Source organism: Pelmatolapia mariae, linkage group LG10_11, assembly GCF_036321145.2.
Source record: "Pelmatolapia mariae isolate MD_Pm_ZW linkage group LG10_11, Pm_UMD_F_2, whole genome shotgun sequence".
Lineage (NCBI taxonomy): Eukaryota > Metazoa > Chordata > Actinopteri > Cichliformes > Cichlidae > Pelmatolapia > Pelmatolapia mariae.
In genome coordinates this window covers 30,207,897-30,226,647 of record NC_086236.1, presented here as the reverse complement: position 1 = coordinate 30,226,647, position 18,751 = coordinate 30,207,897, and the positions used below count along the sequence as shown (strand labels likewise).

The following is an 18,751-nucleotide window of genomic DNA, read 5'->3' as shown; positions in this document are numbered from 1 at the left end:
TATGTTGCATCTGTGGCTGTGTGTTCAGCACTGTTTGTACTTGAGGCACAGTCAGATGCATGGACACACATGGCTGCTATCCCCTAATTCACTCCAGTTCAACTTTGGCTAATGCAGTCCCATCAGCAGACTCCGCTGGAGGCATCTGTCAGAGCCTCCCAGCCTGGACCATTTAGCCTCCATCCATCACTGCTGAAGCTAGCATCTCTAAAGCTAAGGCTGGAGCAGGGTGGGGTGAGGGGCTGGAGCTACAATGATTCTTAAATGATTTATCTTTGAGTGCCATCATGTGTGCATATCAGTGTGATGGAGAAAGGCAGCATGGAGCTCCACAGACAGAGGAGGGAGCTTTAAAGAGGTAATGCAGGAGGAAAACACACACACACACACACACACACAGATCTGTGTGTGGGACCAGTCCTCTACAGATCTGTCTGATTCATAACTAAAAGCTATGAGGACACGTCCATGTGAAGCCTGGACTGAGTTATTATTGGCTGATTTCAGGTCAGCTCCGTGGCTATGCTGAGACAGCTTCTGTGATTTCCCCTCAGACTGAAGCAAACATGAACTTCTGTTTCAAGCAGAGCAAAATGTCACATGGTGGCTAATCGCTGCTAATCCTGCTTCATCAGGAGGTCACAGAGCAGCACTGAGGAGGCTTTGTTGGCTGCATGTCCTAATGTCATGTTGCAGGCAGCTTCAAAATGAAGAGTCCAAACTCAGGCTGTTGGCTTTGAGTTCAGTTAAAAGGATAAGACTGGTTTGCTCCAGCGTGGATCTGATTCTGATCGTTGTGTTTAACAGTAACTGGTGTGAGCCTGGAAACAAGCTGACAGCTTATACACATTTTCTGCATCGGTTTGTTTTGATCGTCAGTTTGTAATTATTTGATCACATCTGTAAAACCTGCAGCTTCAGAATCCAGTGCAAAAAGGGCGTAAACACAAAGCGCGGACCCGCCAAAACATCAGAATCAGCGAGCTGTCGGCTTTCAGCCCCGACCGTCTCCGTGTCGTCGGGTAAGCATCTTTGTACAGAATCCGTGTTCCTGCTCTCATTTACTGTTTTAGCTGTTTGGTGGTTGTTGAAATTTTGTGAGGTTTAACCTGAGATTCTGGCATTTTGGGCAAAATAAATTTATATTAAAAAATCGATTCAGGATTTTAATGAATCGATATCACGTTATCCAAGCGAGAATCGATTTTAATCGATAAATCGATAATCAAAACCCACCCCTATGTGGGACTACAGCTCCTGCCTGGGGTCATGGCAGCTGTTCTGGGGTCTTTACACAAATCTCTCACTAGTTTTGTTTCTACAGTCTTTGAAATCTTTGTCTTCTACCTCTGCCAGAGTTGATGACACCTCTCAGTCTCGAGACCTTTGTATGTCTATATACAGAGTTAGAACGTTTTCTCACAGCTTTGCTGATGTGTTAAACTGGCAGGTAACCCTGTGCCTTCACCTGATTTATAACTTGGAGCATGAAAAAGTTAAAGTGGTGGTTTGTGCTCGATGAACAGGTGAATCCTGGGCAGGTGGAAACAGCTGATGCTCTGTTCAAAGAGCAGAATCACACTAACGGCTTATTTTTCAGCAATAACATTAACAGACAGATGACAGCACGAGATGATCCAGTCACCCAGGAGTCACTCTTCAGTGAAAGCTGCGTGCATGGATGACCTGGCTGCATGTCTCAGCCCACCACAGCGCTTCTGCATGGGTCATACAGGTGTAAAAAACAAACACACAGTGGTGACGGGACAGCAGCAGATGAAACTCACCGTGAGCACAGAGAGCAGCTCGTGTATGGGTAGCTCCGCCCTGAGGCGCTCCTTGAACGTGCGGATGGTCTGGTGCTTCAGGTAGTAATAGGAGGCAATGCGACCGTAGGTAAGAGGCTCAGTCGACTGATCGTCCTGAGGAGGTGATGCAAGGAAACCTCTGAACACATCTGTGACAGCGTGCAGAGAACATGCTTGAAAACATCACACACCTCTTTAATTTCAATGCAGTAGGAGCCCTCGAGGTCACGCAGGCTTCTCTCCACCAGGTTGGACAGATACTTGTTAATAGACTCGTGGCTGATGTCTTCTAGGCTGTAATAACTGAACAACAGAGAGCACACAGTGGAAACAATCACAGTGAGATGCTTCAGCAGGACGGGGCTCAGACCAGGACTGAGGGGTCATTCATTCCCTCCTCAGCTCACCTCTGAGGTGAAACAGCTGTTTTATAATTAATAAATAAATGAATGCATGATCACAGCTCCACATGTTATCACTGATGTTCATTTGATACCAACCAGACTAACTTACATAATGAATATATTTGGTGCTGATGTGTAGGACATGCACTGAACACTGTGACACTGCTGTGGTCTCCCATTGGTGTGACATCATGTATACTCCTCCACCTGCAGCACAGGTGGAGGAGTATACATGCAAAACAGGCCAAACCTCCACATCACTGCTGGTGTAGGAGCAGACGTTAACACAGGAAGCAAACAGCCGCCAGCTACTCAGCAGTTCAACTGTCAAGAGCACAGCATGGAGAACCTTTGCCTTCAAAATAAAAGCTGCACATTTAGAAACATGTTGGTTTAACCACTAAGGCACAACGTCTCCTCTGAAGGTGAAGGTTCTCTCCTGTCTCCAGAACCTCTGTGACTCTGGGTCAGAGCTACTACCACTGCAACACCCAAGATACCTGAAAGACGTCCTTGAAGCTTGTTTTATGGTTCTGCTTCCACACAAACATGCTCACGTGTGAAATCATCACAGGCCTGAGCAGGTTATGGCCCACTGTACAGAGATATGCAATGCTTGCTGTGAAATTTTAGTTTCAAATTTTCAAACTATTGTCAAACTACTTCAAGCATGTTTAAAAACATGAATACATCCAAAAATATTAAAAGAAGAAAGCCTCACATTTGCACTGGCCTCATTACTGTGAGAATGAATTAGGATCAGCCAATCAGCACACTGACTGCTGCAATCATCTCACATGCTGTAACTCTGCTCTTCTACACAGCTGGCTGAACCACCAATCACAGCACAGGAGGGCAGACTGAGTGTGATGCTGTCAGCTGGTGACCGTAAACAGCTACAACATCATAGACGACGGCCTGCAAAGCTGTCAGTAGGCTCTGGGTATTAGCACACGTTGGCTCGGCACGTCTTACTCTGACGACCTGAGTACAGACACAATCAGCTCCACAGCCTTCAGTAAAGGAGGTCAGGATCTATGAGCTGCAAGTCAGACATCAGCAGTTCTCAGCAAACACACCAGCCTTAGACTGTGAGGTCACACACTATAGTGTGGGCTCTACAGAGTCGCGATTCAACAAACTGGCTAATGCTAGGAACATGTAAACACTAATAACATCCATGTTAGCATGTGCAGAACATGATGATGGTGGAACAGCATTAGCATCCAGTAAACACAGAGTAGCAAAGCTTGTTCTCCTGACTGCACACAGCTGAGACAAACTGCTGCAGGAAAATCACTCTCAGGTTTCAGCGTTATTACCTAAAAAAAGACACCAGCAGCAAAAATGGGTTCCATGCTCAGAGATGCTAACAGTTACCACCTGAGAGTCAGCAGAAGCATAATCAAAGACAACTTTCATTAGCTCACAAAGCCAATATTTGTGCCTGTACTGCTGGAAAACTACAGCACATGTGGCTTTTTCCATGCTGAAGGAAACATTTTAAGATCCGGGGCAACAAAATCTGTGTGGATGTATCAACAACATCGTGGTAAGACTGGAAAACAGGGTCATTACTGACGGGCAGTTGTGCTAATTAGTGCCATCTGGTTCTCTATAGTCAGTTAAAAACCACATTTCATGTTTTCTAAAGCTGATAAGACGAAATGATGAACTGTAACTGTAAGATAGTTTTTTATAAACTCGCATTGATGCTTTTCTTTTGTTTTAAAATCCTCGAAAACTGACAAAAAATACAAGATTTCAATGTCAGATATACATGCATGTCTCCAAACTGAGTCACTGACTCTTCTCAGTTATTATCAAAGAGCTAGTCTGTGAAGGTTCTCAGTCATCCAGGTCATCGTAGTCTAAGGAGCTTGGAAAGAAAAGCGTCTGGACTTCTTAAAGTTGCCAAATGCCAATGTTCACATTTTGGACAGAGAGGACAGATGGTTTGAAAGAGGAGTGAAAGAGGCCATCTATGTCCACTGTGAGCGACCATCTTTGAACAGAGGCGGTGGTTTACGACACCAATTGTCTGCCATCTATAATCCAGTTTTGAGATCCCTTCCCAGACGCCTTAACGCCCACTCACATTCTGGGCCATCTGACCTCAGGAATTCACATGATAGGGTGGGGCCAGGTTTAACAATGAGCTCACCCGAAACCCTGGCTGATTGGGTCCCACACCCGCTTTCACACCTTGGCTCATGTGATTAGAGGATCACCAGGGGGTCCTTTGTCCCTCTTTGGGGGGATACTCCCACTGGGTTTAAATCTGGGACTCTCGGCCATTTGACCTTAGAACTGAAGAAGCTTCTCGGATGAGAGGTGAAACGTCTTCAAGCAACTTTAAGAAGTCCAGACGCTTTTCTTTCCAAGCTCCTTAGACATCAAAGAGCTAGAAGCAGAAAATAGTCCTACAGTTTAATAATGAATCCTACAGTCTTGTCATATATTTTCAGGTCCTATTTAGAGTTTGGGTTACATTATGTATCATGACCTAACACTGAATAAGAATATAATGACAGCCAGCTGCTCAGGACCAACTTCCAGCACTTATCATTTATCCTGCTGGCCCAGGTTGTGGTAGCAGCGGCCCCATGACTGCGTGCTGCTCTGGGCTCAAGTTCAGTCTCTTACTTTGGGAAATAGTTTTGTTCCTGTGGTGTCGTCATGTCAGTAAGAGCGAATGCCCATGATAGTCACAGAGTCCTGGGTGTGAGGACGGGCAGAGGAGGGCAGCCAAAGCGGTTTGTTTCACACAGGTGATGAACTGTAGATAAAAGATGGATGGAATTTTAAGGTGGAGCACCTTACAGCTGCATCCTCTCTGATGGGCGATGGGATGACTCCTCGTGTGGAAAGGCAGCTCTGTTCACCTCTGACTTTATTAAACACTTACGGTTTCACAGGGGTCCAGTTTTAAATCAGGCTATACTGTGATAATATTCACATGCAGCGCTCCTCCTCCTCGGTGCATTTGTCTGGTTTAAAGCAGCAACACTGAGGCAGCAGCACTGCCCTGACAAAAACACTGTTTGCACTAAGAACAAGATAAACACGGATCATTCAGAACTGTGTGTGATGCAAACGCTGTCTGAGGTGGAGGAAGACGTCATTGTACAGTCGTGCATGTAAACCATGTAACAAATGTCATTATGATTATCATACCAAACCTTTCATAGCGCACTAACGCGGAGGTGAAATCACAGCTGAAGGACTAGAAGCAGCCGTGGAGACATTCGATGGCCTTATTTATGGGCGTGTGTTACTGCCACTGCTCCACATGTTAGCAGCACAGACACACAAGCACCGAGCGTGTTTATGACCAAACACATTTCAGAGGCGGGGCCTGTTTGAACGAAGTCACGCCATTAGGCTCACCACCATGAAGCTGCTGATGGCACAGCGAGTCAGCCGGTAATGCTGCCCTTGGGACCCAGTGTGTGTTTGTGTGTGTGTGTGTGTGTGTTATGGGAATCAAAGCCTGAAAGCAGCAGTGATAGATGTAACACGCAGCTTTCTGGAGATACCAGAGAGAACGACGGGCACACTGAAGGTACAAACAGTGAATTTAATAATCTGAGGTGAGGCCACCTGTTAGAGCGTGCACAAACATGTGTGTGCGTGCGTGTGTGTCTGTTAGAGCGTGCACAAATGTGTGTGTGTGGTGCTGGAGCTGATCTGTCAGCTGAGCTCACACATCACCGAGTCTCAAACATGGAAATAACTATTGTTAGCCAAAAACTCACCGACCGCCCGATCAGCTACAGGTGAACTATTGTTAGCTGACAAAAAAGGTCCAGAAACCACCGAAGCTTCACAGCTAACTGGACAAACCTCTGCAGAGTAAGCATCGTATGCTGCAGCTCCACAGGTACATGACTATCCAGCCTCACAGCTTCCCCTCTCCTATCAGCTCTATCAGCAGAACTTAGAGAGAAAACACAAAGTTGACCATAAAAACTCACAAATGAAACGATAATAAAACCTTTCAGCTGGATGTGCACTGTTAGGCATCTATTCCCAGAACCTGGAAGTGAAACTTTCAGCGGGTCTCTCATCCACACAGGGAGCTCAGCATGGTGGGGGCTCCCCGGGGGGGATTCTCCTCTTGGGCTCAAACTGGGGATCTTTGGCTCTGATTTAATAACTAATCACCAAATTAACAAAATTATGTTTAAAGTAAAGTAAACATATATATTATATATTCTGTATTTATATATGTGTATATATGGTATATTTATGCTTATATCCTTACTCTCATTGCCCTTTATTGTATCTGTAACATGCAACTTGTGTCGGTGCTGTGCTACTGGAAACTGAAATTCCCACCCGAGTGATTAATAAAGTTTCATCTAATCTCATCTAAGTTAGTTTAAATGAATCAACAGCCGTGCGTCTTCTGACAGGATTCTTCAAGCACAGCCATCCTTCCATTTCATTCGTCCATCAAACCCATCATTAGGCTTACAATTCATCTGAAAGATTGACTCTCAGCGATGTGCACCCCAACTGGAAAACACACAAATCTTTGTTATTGGGGTTTATTGTCCGTTTTTATCAGACTTTAATCTAGTGCTCAGGATAGATATTATTCATAGGTGATTTTCACATTTATTTCTAGACTCAGTCGGACTCTGGAAAAATCTAAACGAGCCCACTCATCTGCAGCATGCTCAGTACTGTTCCCACAACTCTGGGTCTCAGGTTAAGATCTCGATCATGTCTGTAGAACCAACACAGGCAGATACAGGGATAGATTTGCTGTGTGTAAAGGAGACGTCTCTTTCATTCTGGCTGCAGATCTAAAGGAAATACAGTCTTTAGATCCCACACAGCTTACAGAAAGAGTCAGCTATAATTAGGCTGTCCTGCATTTCTGCTGTTACACACCCAGCGTGTTGTGAAAAATCAAAAATGAAATTCTGAATTTGTGTTCATGTAACATGTAAATATATACACATACTGAACACGATGTGTTTCTGTGGAAAATTCATCCTCACAAAATGCGCTGCTAAAAATGGTGAGCACTGATGAGCTGTCCGGAAGTTTCTGCACGAGAAAAGGAAGAAACAGAACTTTTGGGTTCTTCCATTTCTCAGGAGAAGATGGCAGCAGGGAGAAGGGAACGGTTTGATCCAGAGCTGAAGCTGCTGTTGTTTGCGATCTGTCAAACACACTCTGAACACGGCTGGGAGCCTTATTATTATTATCAAAGGGGTAACAGTGGAAGTGATGCAGACACTGCACCTGCCTGTCACGATGAAGACAAGCCTGAAGGAAGCTGCTCCTATGCTCCAACCCTGTCCAATCACCTCAGCCTAACAAGAATGACATCACAGATATGTGCTGTGGAGGTAAGAGCACACATGCTTCTTCTGTGTCTGCAAAGACACCAGCTGAACCAGTCTGATATCTGATCCTGATCCATTTATCCATTTCTGACTGGTTTCCATCTCCAGTAGCTCAGGAGGTAGAGCAGGTCACCTACAGCCCGGGAGGTTGGCGGTTCGATCCCAGGCTCCTCCAGTCTGCATGCCAAATATCCTTGGGCAAGATACTGACCCCATGGTGCTCTCAGATGCATCCATCAGAGTGTGAATGTAGTTAGGGAGCACTTAGGAAAAAGTGCTTGTGCGAATGGGTGAATGAACAAGTTGTGTAAAGTGCTTTGAGTGCTCAGAAAAGCGCTACATAAGAACCAGTCCACTTACCATTTACCAGTGCAGTGTCTGTATATAGTCAACACGGAGCTGTCAGGCAAACAAAAGTATGATCATTTACTATGAACACTATTTAGAAACCCAGCAGGCTGCTTTGTAATTGTAATGCTGTTTATAACATTACAACTGATGATTAAATCACTCCTTCATCTTTCAGTGAGAAACAGTGAAGTCAGTAGGGCTGCAGTGAGGGACGCTGTGCCCACAGTTTGCAGCAGATGACAACAAATGAATCCAGCGACGCTCCAAAGCCTCTCTGAAATGTGAATACTGACCCAAAATTCCAGTGCCACTGCTGGGCCTCCGTCAGTGGTAAATGTGGGATGACAGGCGTGCAATTACCAACAGGCTGGAATGTTCTGGAGTGGGCTCTGTCTACATAGCAGATGTTTGACTGAACAACACATCACAGCAATAACCAGGCTGTGTCTACACTATGCACAGGTGTGTGTGTGTGTGTGTGTGTGTGTGTGTGTGTGTGTGTGTGTGTGTGTGTGTGCTGGGAGCTGGGCTAACCTGGGATTCATCATCAGCCGTCTGAAGAAGTAGGTCCAGGTGATGTAGTCCATGGCGTCCTGCTTGGATGAGATGGTTCCTGCAGCAATCTCAGCATTCAGATGATCAGACAGCACGCCGAGGAGGCTGAGGATACACGACACATCAGCTGGTTAACTTATCACTGCAGGCCTTTCTAAACAGCAGCATGCTGGCAGAGGGTAACGATGGTGCTGTCAAACCAGCACCTAAATGAAAGAAAAAACTAAAAGCATGTAAATACAATTTTGCATCACTTGCAGTGGTTTCCAGGACAGTGATGATGCCATGCACACAAACTACTGCAGCTCGACACTGAACAGGAAACAAACCCTGGGCTCTGATCCACGGATGGCTGCCCCACCAGTGTCATCACGGTGGCTCTACAGTGACAGTGCAGTCCAAAGACTTCAGTCACACTACAAAGAACACGTCTCATATCTGATACCAAGCCTGTTGCTGATGTTAGAGATAAACTGTTTATGAGCAGTCTGCTTTGTTTACATACTACCTGTGCTAACACATGAATGCTATTGCTAACAGGGAGGAGACTATAACGACAGTGTATAAGGTCACCAGTTGATCTTTATTAACGACGCTGCTGATGTTGCATTCATGTGTGATTACAGTGAACATGAGCTGATAGTAAGTGTTCTGAATGACTTCATTCAACATGTCTGTGTAAAACAAACTTCTGCATTTGGTCTGACGGGATAATTCGAAAAGATAGTGAAAACCATCTTTTTTTCTGTTTACTCTGAAAGATTCCCTAGAGTCTTTCTAGCTTCCTGTCAGATTTCCCCCTCTGACCAGAACACGCACAAAGTATGACCGCTGTCCAAAAACTGAATTTAAAAAACGTCCTGTCTCTGTAGTGGCTCCAGTCTGCAGCACTTTCATATGAAACATTTCAGGGCCTCTGAAAAAATGAGCTGTTTTCTTGAAATATTACTCACATTAATTGTAATTTCTTGGCTATACTGAACCCAATACACCATCATATAAATACTCAACAAAAACCAGCGAGATAAAATTTGTGATCTCTTTTATTATGTAGGTGCTATTAGCATCCTCGGAGAGTGACGGGTGAAACACGGATCATTTAACGCCCTGGCATCTCGGCGCTGCTCTTATCTTTAATGTTTACGTTTATGATAAACATCAATCTAAGACTTGAAGAGAGCTGTAAGGCCCTCAGAGCACCAGCCTGTGGGTCTGACAAAGGAGAAGAAATCAGTGTAAAACACACACACACACACACACACACACACACACACACACACACACACACACACACACACACACAAACACACACAGTGTAAAACACTGAGAAACTATGACTGCAAGTGTGGCGTGTGTTGTGTGAACGTACAGAAAGTATCATGTAAAGACTGAAAATATCATGTCCCACTTAAACGCTGAGCAGTGCTGCAGAGTGGACAGACTGATCTGAAGGGGAAACAGCAGCATCGTGTTTATACTGACAACATGTATTCACATAAGGCCTGATATATATCACATTACTTTAACCTTGGTGTGAACAGTAATGGTAACGGGTTATAAAGATTTAAATACATTAGACATAGATCCACAGATGGGGCCAGTCTTTGACACTAACAGATGACTATGGCAGGAATCCTGATGATGAAGATTGTGCTGTTACCTGGACTCGACAGGAAACGGCTCGTACAGAAACTTCTTGTAGAAATCCTTCTTTATGTCGTGGACAAGGATGACTGCTTTGCCCTGATCATCAAACTGAGGACGGCCTGCTCGCCCCATCATCTGCAGCACGTCTACACACACACACACACACTGTTACACACAACCTTTAGAGCAGAACGTTTACGATCTGTTAATGCGGCTTGTTCTGAGCGTCAGTGACAGCTATATGAGAGAGCTTCTTAATGCGGAGTTTAACGTCACACAGACTGGAGGAAGCACACTTCCTGCTCCACAGAGACCACACCGAGGCTGTCGCTGAGCTGTACCTGTGATGGGGTAGTCCACATAGCGCCTGGATTTGCCATCGTAGTACTCGGTTCCCTTGACGACAACCAGGTGAGCGGGGAAGTTCACTCCCCAGGCCAGAGTGCTGGTAGCAATCAGAACCTGGTGACGTTTTAGAAATGAGTTACAACCAAACAGGATGTGAGATAGAGACACAGCAGCTGAGGCGTGACAGGATCTAACATTGCACAGGATTAATGTAGCAGCATTCATCCTCTGTAGCACCAACAGACCTGTGTGTGGAACAGACAGAACAACAGGAAGTGAGGACAGGCAGACGGAGAGAGACAGCTGGAGGTTTTGCCCGATTACAGAAATTCCAGGCAAAGGAAAAGTTTTGGAATGTCCTTCAAAGATCCTGAAGACCACTAAAGGAAATGACAGGAAGGCTTTCCTGAGATAGTTCAGGCTGTGATGAAGAATAAGGTGGTCATACCAAACACAGACTTTAACGCTGTTAAACATGTCACTCATTTTGCCACATATGCTGCATTTCTATGTACACTACATTGGTGCAGTAGGTACGAGTTTGTCTGCCTTCACACGCAGAGTGGGGTCAGCAGATGCAGATGCTGACCCCACTGTGGCAGGGTGTGGTTTGTGGCTCAGCTGCAGGGGAAGGGTGGAGCAGTGGGTTCAGGGGGCGGTGCCAGGGGAGGCTGGCTGCCACAGCTGTCATCCATCACACCAACCGTGTCGTCCTCATTTCAGTAGCTGCCTTAGGAGGGAGCTGTGTGTGTGTGAGCAGGAGAGTGCAGCTGGAAACGTGCGTACATGAGAATGCCAAAGAGCCATGTAAACAACACTGTAAAGCACTTTTTACTGTTGTTTGTCCATCCTTATCGGTCACTTCTTCCTCACTAAACTGCAGTTCTATTAGGTCAGGGGTGGGCAACTCCAGGCCCCGAGGGCCGGTGTCCTGCAGGTTTTAGATCTCACCCTGGGTCAACACACCTGAATCACTACCTGAATTCATTACCAGGCCTCTGGAGAACTTCAGGACATGTTGAGGAGCTAATTTAGCTATTTAAATCAGCTGTGTTGGTTCAAGGACACATCTAAAACCTGCAGGGACACCGGCCCTCGGAGCCTGGAATTGCCCACCCCTGTATTAGGTGCATGAGCGCACAGGAAGGGCAGGGGAGGGGCCGGTTGCATTAAGAGATTCAATTGGTCAATCCAGTGTCAGTTATGAAAATGAATGAACAGGCTGCTGTCAGTGCTGCTAGGACCGTAGCCTGTATATTTATAGAGACACTAACCCATCAGCCTACATGTGCATCAGCTGTGCCAGATTAGCAGCCCAGCACCGGGTGAGGGAATACCTGAATCTTACAGTTGACAAACAGCTCCTCTACGGTCTTTCTGTCTCTCTCATGGAGGCCTGCATGATGCATGCCGATCCCAAAGGCCAGTGTCAGCTTCAGGTTGGAATCTCGAACGGTGCCAATGATGTCCTCTATCTGCAAACAAACCAGAGCACAAACAGTGATTAGTAAGAAAAACAAATCTCACTGTAAACTGAGGAGTAACGAGCTCTCTAGTCCCAGGGCTTCAGTAGGATAAACCAGAGCTTTGCTTCTAATGTGGTCTGTCGTGTTCATTTATTCAAAATTGTGCTGTTACACTGGGCGTGTCTCTGTGGACGTTTGCCATCCTCATGTACCTATAACATATTTAAATTGGACATCAACCCAATCCTGACTCACAAATCTCATATTGACTGATATGGAAAAAACTAGCCAAGACCTTTATGAGGAAAACATCGAGGGAACAGTTCACCCTGCCCGGGATAGGGTTACCGGGGCCCCGCCCTGGAGCCAGGCCCGGGGAGGGTGCCCGAAAAGGGGACATGGGCCCATCCTCCCGCAGGCCCACCAGGCGCCATAGGGGTCGGGTGCATTGTGTGCCGGGCGGCGGCCAGGAGCGGAGGCCCTGGCGGGCTGATCCCCGGCTACCAAGACTGGCAACTGGGACATGGAATGTCACCTCTCTAGTGGGGAAGGAGCCTGGGTTAGTGCGTGAGGTTGAGAGGTACCGGCTAGATATAGTCGGGCTCACCTCTACGCATGGCTTGGGCTCTGGAACCAGTCTCCTGGAGAGGGGCTGGCCTCTGTCTCAGTCTGGAGTTGCCCCTGGTGAGAGGCGGCGGGCTGGGGTGGGTATTCTAATATCCCCTCGGCTTGCTGCCTGTACTTTGGGGTTCTTCCCGGTGGATGAGAGGGTTTGTTCCCTGCGCCTTAGGGTCGGGGAACGGGTCCTGACTGTCATCTGCGCTTATGCGCCAAAGTGGCAGTTCAGAGTACCCAGCCTTCTTAGAGTCCCTGGGTGGGGTGCTGGAAGGTGCTCCACCTGGAGACTCTGTTGTCCTACTGAGAGACTTGGGAGGAAGGAAGGAGGAACGGCCTCCCTGATCTGATACACACATATACATATACATATATATATATATATATATATATATATATATATATATATATATATATATATATAAATATATATGAGATAATATGTCATTATTCTGAGAAGTGTCTGTGTAGCAGTAAAATGAAACGATGCACATAAGAACCAATTCCAACCCAGCTTTGGGAGAAAGAACGATGATGTTGAATAAAAACAGTGATTCAAATTACATTTTAAATTTCAAATACACTAACTGAAGTGAAACAGTGGGTATGAGATAATAACGTTCAGGCTGTAGAAATCAAATGGAAGAGAAACATCAGGCCCTGAGAGCAGCAGCAGCAGCAGAGGGAAGAAAGAGCTGTCAGGTCAGAGACGGGATTTGTCGTGGCGGTGACCCCCGGCGAGCGTTAAGCAGCCATCACTAGAAGCCTGTCAGTCAAACAGCAGGAAGCTGAGCTGTTACACAGGCCGGTGCAGGGAAGCAGCAGGCAGCGGCATATATCAGTAGAACACACACACACTGAGGCGGGAGGGCTATACACACAGAAATCTGCCTATGGTATAAGACACTGCATATTTACTGAGTCTGCAGGGCCCAGGAAAGCAGATCTATGACTTTCACATCTATAATTTAGGTTAGATTAGTAATGTTAATCCAGATAAATAAACAGGTAACAGAAGGGTGAGGATGGGCACAGGGCTCAGCTCATTACATGTTCTCAGTGTCCATGAAGGGAGGCCTAACGTAAATACATTCACTGTGAACATCATTAATAAAGAATCCAAATCTATTAATTAATCATATATTTGGCATCAGAAGGGAGGGTGAACGCCGCCCCAGCAGTGAAACACGGCTGTGGGAGTATCATGCTGTGGGATCAGTGTCTCTAGAAGGGACAATGATGTTGTGATGGAAGGAAAGAAGGACACATGACATTTAGAAAGAAAACTCAGCAGCAGTCAGCAGTAGAACTGGGTGGTTTTCCACAATGACCCAAAACATGTCGTGTTCCCAGTGAAGAGCAAGCTCCAGAAATCCAGTGAATATTCAGAGCCCTGACCTGAATCCCTCCCATCAAACGTGGAGGAGTTTTGCCACGGAAGAGCAGGCTGGGAATGATCAGGAGACGTGTAACGACAACCAATCACTGCTGCTTGTTTGTTCCACAACTAACTCTTACAATCGAGGGGCCAATAATCTTGATCCTGGAAGTTTTTATTTTTTTCATAATTTTGATTCTGTGTAAAAGATTATATATGGATCCAAGATGTCCCACCGGGAGGAGGCTCCGGGGCAGACCCAGGACACGCTGGAGAGATTATATCTCTCGGCTGGCCTGGGAACGCCTGGGTGTTCCCCCAGACAAGCTGGAGGAGGCTGGGGAGACGGAGGCCTGGGCTTCTCTGATTGGGCTGCTGCCCCCACGACCCGGCCCCAGATAAACAGACGTGTGTGTGTGTGTGTGTGTGTGTGTGTGTGTAATATATATACACTACTTATTCTTGTATTTTTATTTCTTGTTTACCTTTTGTTTTTATTTTGTTGTACTAATGTAAGGTGACCTTGAGGGTCTTTAAAATGTTTGAATATTATTATTACATATGAACACAGCGTGCATGAAAGAGCAGTACTGCTGGCTGTGTGTCAGCAAACCTCTCTCTCATCCTGGTGTAGCCACTGTTTGGGGTTGTCCTCTGTAGCCAGGTAGGCGATGAGGTCCAGGGCGGTCAGGCGAGTTTGCCTTCGTGATGACACAAAAATGAGCACAGGCTTGGCTGGAGAGTGAGCGCGTATCGCTGTGGAGAGTCCAAAACAGTAGAGTTAGTTTCAATATTGCACATGGTCAAGGAGTATTACCAAACAAATGCTGCATGAAAAGCCAGCAACATCTCACGTGCACATGTGCTAAAGTGCAAAAACAGTGTGTACAAAGCTGCACCTTGGAAGGTGGGCTTGTTCATGCTGGCCATGCGGGGGCAGTAGTGCTGTCCTGGAAAACCGTGGATGTGAACTTCAAGCGGGACCGGGCGCACAGACGGACGGAAGTTAAACAAACCCACCTGTTAGACCAAAGACGAGAAGAAGAAAGATTTAATGTGCGCAGCTGGCAACAGGAAGGCCCGTCTGTCTGCAATGTGAACACTCTGTCACTGTCATGGAGGCACAGAGCCTGCACCACTCTCTGTGTTTACTGTGTGATAAGGCGCTATGGCCAAAGTGAACTTACTGTGTGATAGGATGTTGTGTGTGTGGCATTTTTTGCTGTGTTATTATATTGAGGGCTGCAGCATGTCTGCAGATGTCTTAAAGCCTGGATAATGGATTAGCAGCTCAGTCCCAACAGCAGCCAGATTTATGGACAACACAAAGACAATCTGGTTTGCCAGCACGTCTCCTCTACAGCTCTGAAGGCAGAGCAAAGGAAAGCTACAGTGTTTGACTCTGATGGTGCAAAGTGTAACTCACATCTACAGACACTACAAGGACTGGCTGATATAAAGGATTGTTAAACTGCTGCAAGCTCCTTTTAGTCTCTAATGTTCATGACACACCACAAAATCAAAGTACTGGATGGACTACACACAAACATGGAGGCTGCTGATGAAGCTCATCATCGAGCAGCAGCTGCAGGGCACGAGCAGTGCTTCAGGTACAGCTTCAACACCAAACTGAGTGTGATGAGGACTTTCTGTACTTTGTTTGAACTGGGACAGTTTCCACCACTAGCAGAGTAACTATTACCCTGAGTTACTATTACCATGAGTAACTATTACCCTGGGTGGAGCCAATGCCACATGTTTGTGTCTTTGTCTGCCTGTGTGACACAAACAGTCATTAAAAGACAAAACATGAGTGGGAAAAATAAGAAAACTAAACACTTCATTATGATGTGAAAAGAAGAAGAATCTGAATTCTAATCTATGATAGATGATCAAATATTAACTAGTGAACACAGATTTAGTCCTACGACCCTGGACACAGTTGGCTCAGGACGACAGCACAATGAGCCTTGTATGCATGTTAAGAGCTGAGAATGTGACAGTAAAATGTTTCCTCTCCATCACTCTGATGCTCAGTGTTGTTATTATGTATCATATATATCACACTGATACAGACATGAAAACATAGAATGGATATTTATGGTTTCTGCCTGAACAACAAAGAGCAAGCAGACAGGCATCCAAAGCTATACGCGCGCACACACACACACACACACACACACGCAGACAGACGCTGTTTTACATTACAAAATATTTGACTGACTTTAGCTGGTAAGCCTGTATATAAAGGATGGCAGTGTGTGACGTAGGGGTGGGCGGTATAAACGGTATACGGTAGAAACGATATAAATTTGGCCAACAGTAGAGATTTTGACTATAGCGCTCTACGGCGATAGCGCATGTTGATGGTGTCATCAAGATGCGCCTGTTTTGGTCGAAAGCATTGCAGTGGCTGAAAACAACATCATCTGCAAATGATGCCGGGCGACAGTAATAGCAAAGAGACAGGCACTTTTGGAATATGAGGAAAGCCAAAAACTGCGCTTCCCCCACTTCCCCCACTTTGATTCATTAATGCTGAATTCTCTCCAGCTGCTCTATTCCCATGTTGTTGCAGTATATTAACCCTTTATAACCGGTCGGAGCAGGCACGCTCTGTTTTGCGTAACTACTTTTAAATCTCTGTAGAACTGGAAACATGTAAACTAGCCAGGGCTCGCAAAATCGCTAGCCCGACGTCCCGGGGCTAGCGATTTTTCCAGTCGGGCTACCAAAATCCATCTCAGCCCTGCCCGTCGGGCTATCATAGGAATGAAAGTAATTGGTAAGTCACAGATTAACTGCGCACCAATTCCTCTGACATCGTCTTATCAATTGTTAGCTTACTATCAAACATGACAAGTGAAATCTCCTGCAGCAAGCTTAAACATGTGATAGAGGTTGATTGCGCAGAGAATTGCTGATCGTTAGGTAAGTATGTGTGCAAGAGCAGATGGCTTTAGGCAGGTATTTTAGTTCTGCAGAGCCAAACAAGAGAGGTCAGGGTGAAGAAGGGGCAGCCAAAGAAAAGCCGACCACAAAACGGAAAAGTTATGACAAATCAGACAATGAGGGAAAAAGAAAGCGCAGCTTTTTTGGTTTCATGGACAAAAGAATTTATGTGGCTGGAATATGACGAGCTAAATAACATAATGTTCTGCCGGGTGTGTTGTGAGTTTCCCTCGATTTCTGAGTCGACAAGTGCCTTTGTTACTGGGACCAGTCATTTTCAGAAAGACCCCATCAGAACCCATGAGAAATGCAAGAAATACATTATTGCTCAGTCTGCAATATCTTTCCCAGAACAAACACCAATTGCAAAAAGCATACTAAAAGTAAACCAAGCATAACAAGAAGTCCTGAAAAATCTGTTTAGAATAGGGTACTATGTTGCAAAAAGTGAACTACCACTGCTTGGTTCCACTTGCCTCTTACCCGTGATTTCAGTGGAAATTTCAAATTCAGGATCTGACACAGACTGATTCATGTTGTACACAGTTCTTGCAAGTTCATAGAAATTTCTGTTCAATTAGAACCAAATATTTGAGTTGATGGTTGAAATTGTTGTTGTAATTTGTGTTTTAAATATTTTTAGATTGATGTTTTGTTTCCTTTAAAATATTATACATTAAAGTATAATATTGTAAAGGAAACAAAACATCAATCAAAAAATTGTCCTTTTTTTTTATTTGGGCTACTTAAATTTATTTTGGGCTACCAAAAACTGAAGAGTGCCTGCCCGAAGGGCTACCAGGGATTTTGAAATTTTGCGAGCCCTGCTAGCGCAATAATTTTTTTTGCATATGAAACCGGAGGAGTTGTACTTACATCTTATGCCATTAGCTTGTCCTAGGTCACGGTTTCCTTCCACATATAGCTTCCCAAAAATTGCATAAAAAGCATTTGCAGCAACAATAACATAATCCAGAAACACGCTTTGCCAATCCGATCAGCTGTTCATAACACTTCCTACGTTGGAATAGACGTCAGCACGAACTATCGCGTGTCCACCATTACCTGCCCAAAACCGGAAGTGACATTTTCGCGGAAAATGTAGTTTTTTACCTTTAGGGCCTTATAAGACTATGCTGGTGTTTTTAAAAGTTATGTTTGACTTCAAGCTTTACTGTGTTGTTTCTGGGATGCTTAGAACTCAAATTGCACTGCTGCAAATAGTTTATTTTGATGCACATGCAGTTTTTTTTTGCAAATTTGCACTATAATATTTATTTTTGTTTTTCCTGCAGTATATAAAAATTGGTGTAACTCAAGAATAAAACTTTGAAGACACTCAAAATAAATTTCCTGTGATGGGAAACTATTTTGTGCAACTTTTTTGTATTTACAGTTTTGAGAGATAAACCTCTTACATTTCTCTAACTAGAAGTATATGTAAAAAAAAAAAAAAAAAAAAAAAAAGATTTTCAATTTTTTTGTAGCTTCTTGATGCATTATCAATCATCCAGGACCACTGATCATGGCCATTGATCAGTGGTCTTTGATCAGTGGGTTTTGGTCAGTGATTGTTGATCAATGGTCATGGGAATTTGCATAATTATGATTAAGGAACTGACCTCACAGCCCATTGTTCCTTCAGTGGGCTGGTTTCAGTCATTATGCAAATGTACTGTTTATAAGGTTGAAACCTGCAGTCAGCTGAGACTGAAGAAGTCACTTGGATGAGTGACGAAACGTTTCTCCCACAAAACGCTACGTCCAGATGAACAGATTCAACTTTTGGAGATTTTTTGTAGCTTATTGCACTTTTTTCCAATTTATGTAGTTACTATGGACTTAATGCATACATATTAAAATT

At 44.9% G+C, this 18,751-nt stretch overlaps 1 protein-coding gene across 4 annotated transcripts in view; it reads right to left on the bottom strand.

Moving 5' to 3' along the window:
• ascc3 (activating signal cointegrator 1 complex subunit 3) overlaps nucleotides 1-18,751 on the bottom strand; it is a 159,634-nt gene that overhangs the window by 7,602 nt on the left and 133,281 nt on the right. For all 4 annotated transcript variants that reach the window (XM_063488583.1, XM_063488582.1, XM_063488584.1 and 1 more), the window contains exons 29-36: nucleotides 14,835-14,955; nucleotides 14,549-14,691; nucleotides 11,814-11,951; nucleotides 10,470-10,590; nucleotides 10,142-10,274; nucleotides 8,461-8,586; nucleotides 2,000-2,111; nucleotides 1,788-1,922 (exon numbers count right to left, since the gene is read on the bottom strand). In XM_063488583.1, the coding sequence (XP_063344653.1) occupies nucleotides 1,788-1,922; nucleotides 2,000-2,111; nucleotides 8,461-8,586; nucleotides 10,142-10,274; nucleotides 10,470-10,590; nucleotides 11,814-11,951; nucleotides 14,549-14,691; nucleotides 14,835-14,955 (1,029 nt within the window). The remainder of the gene's footprint in view (nucleotides 1-1,787; nucleotides 1,923-1,999; nucleotides 2,112-8,460; nucleotides 8,587-10,141; nucleotides 10,275-10,469; nucleotides 10,591-11,813; nucleotides 11,952-14,548; nucleotides 14,692-14,834; nucleotides 14,956-18,751) is intronic.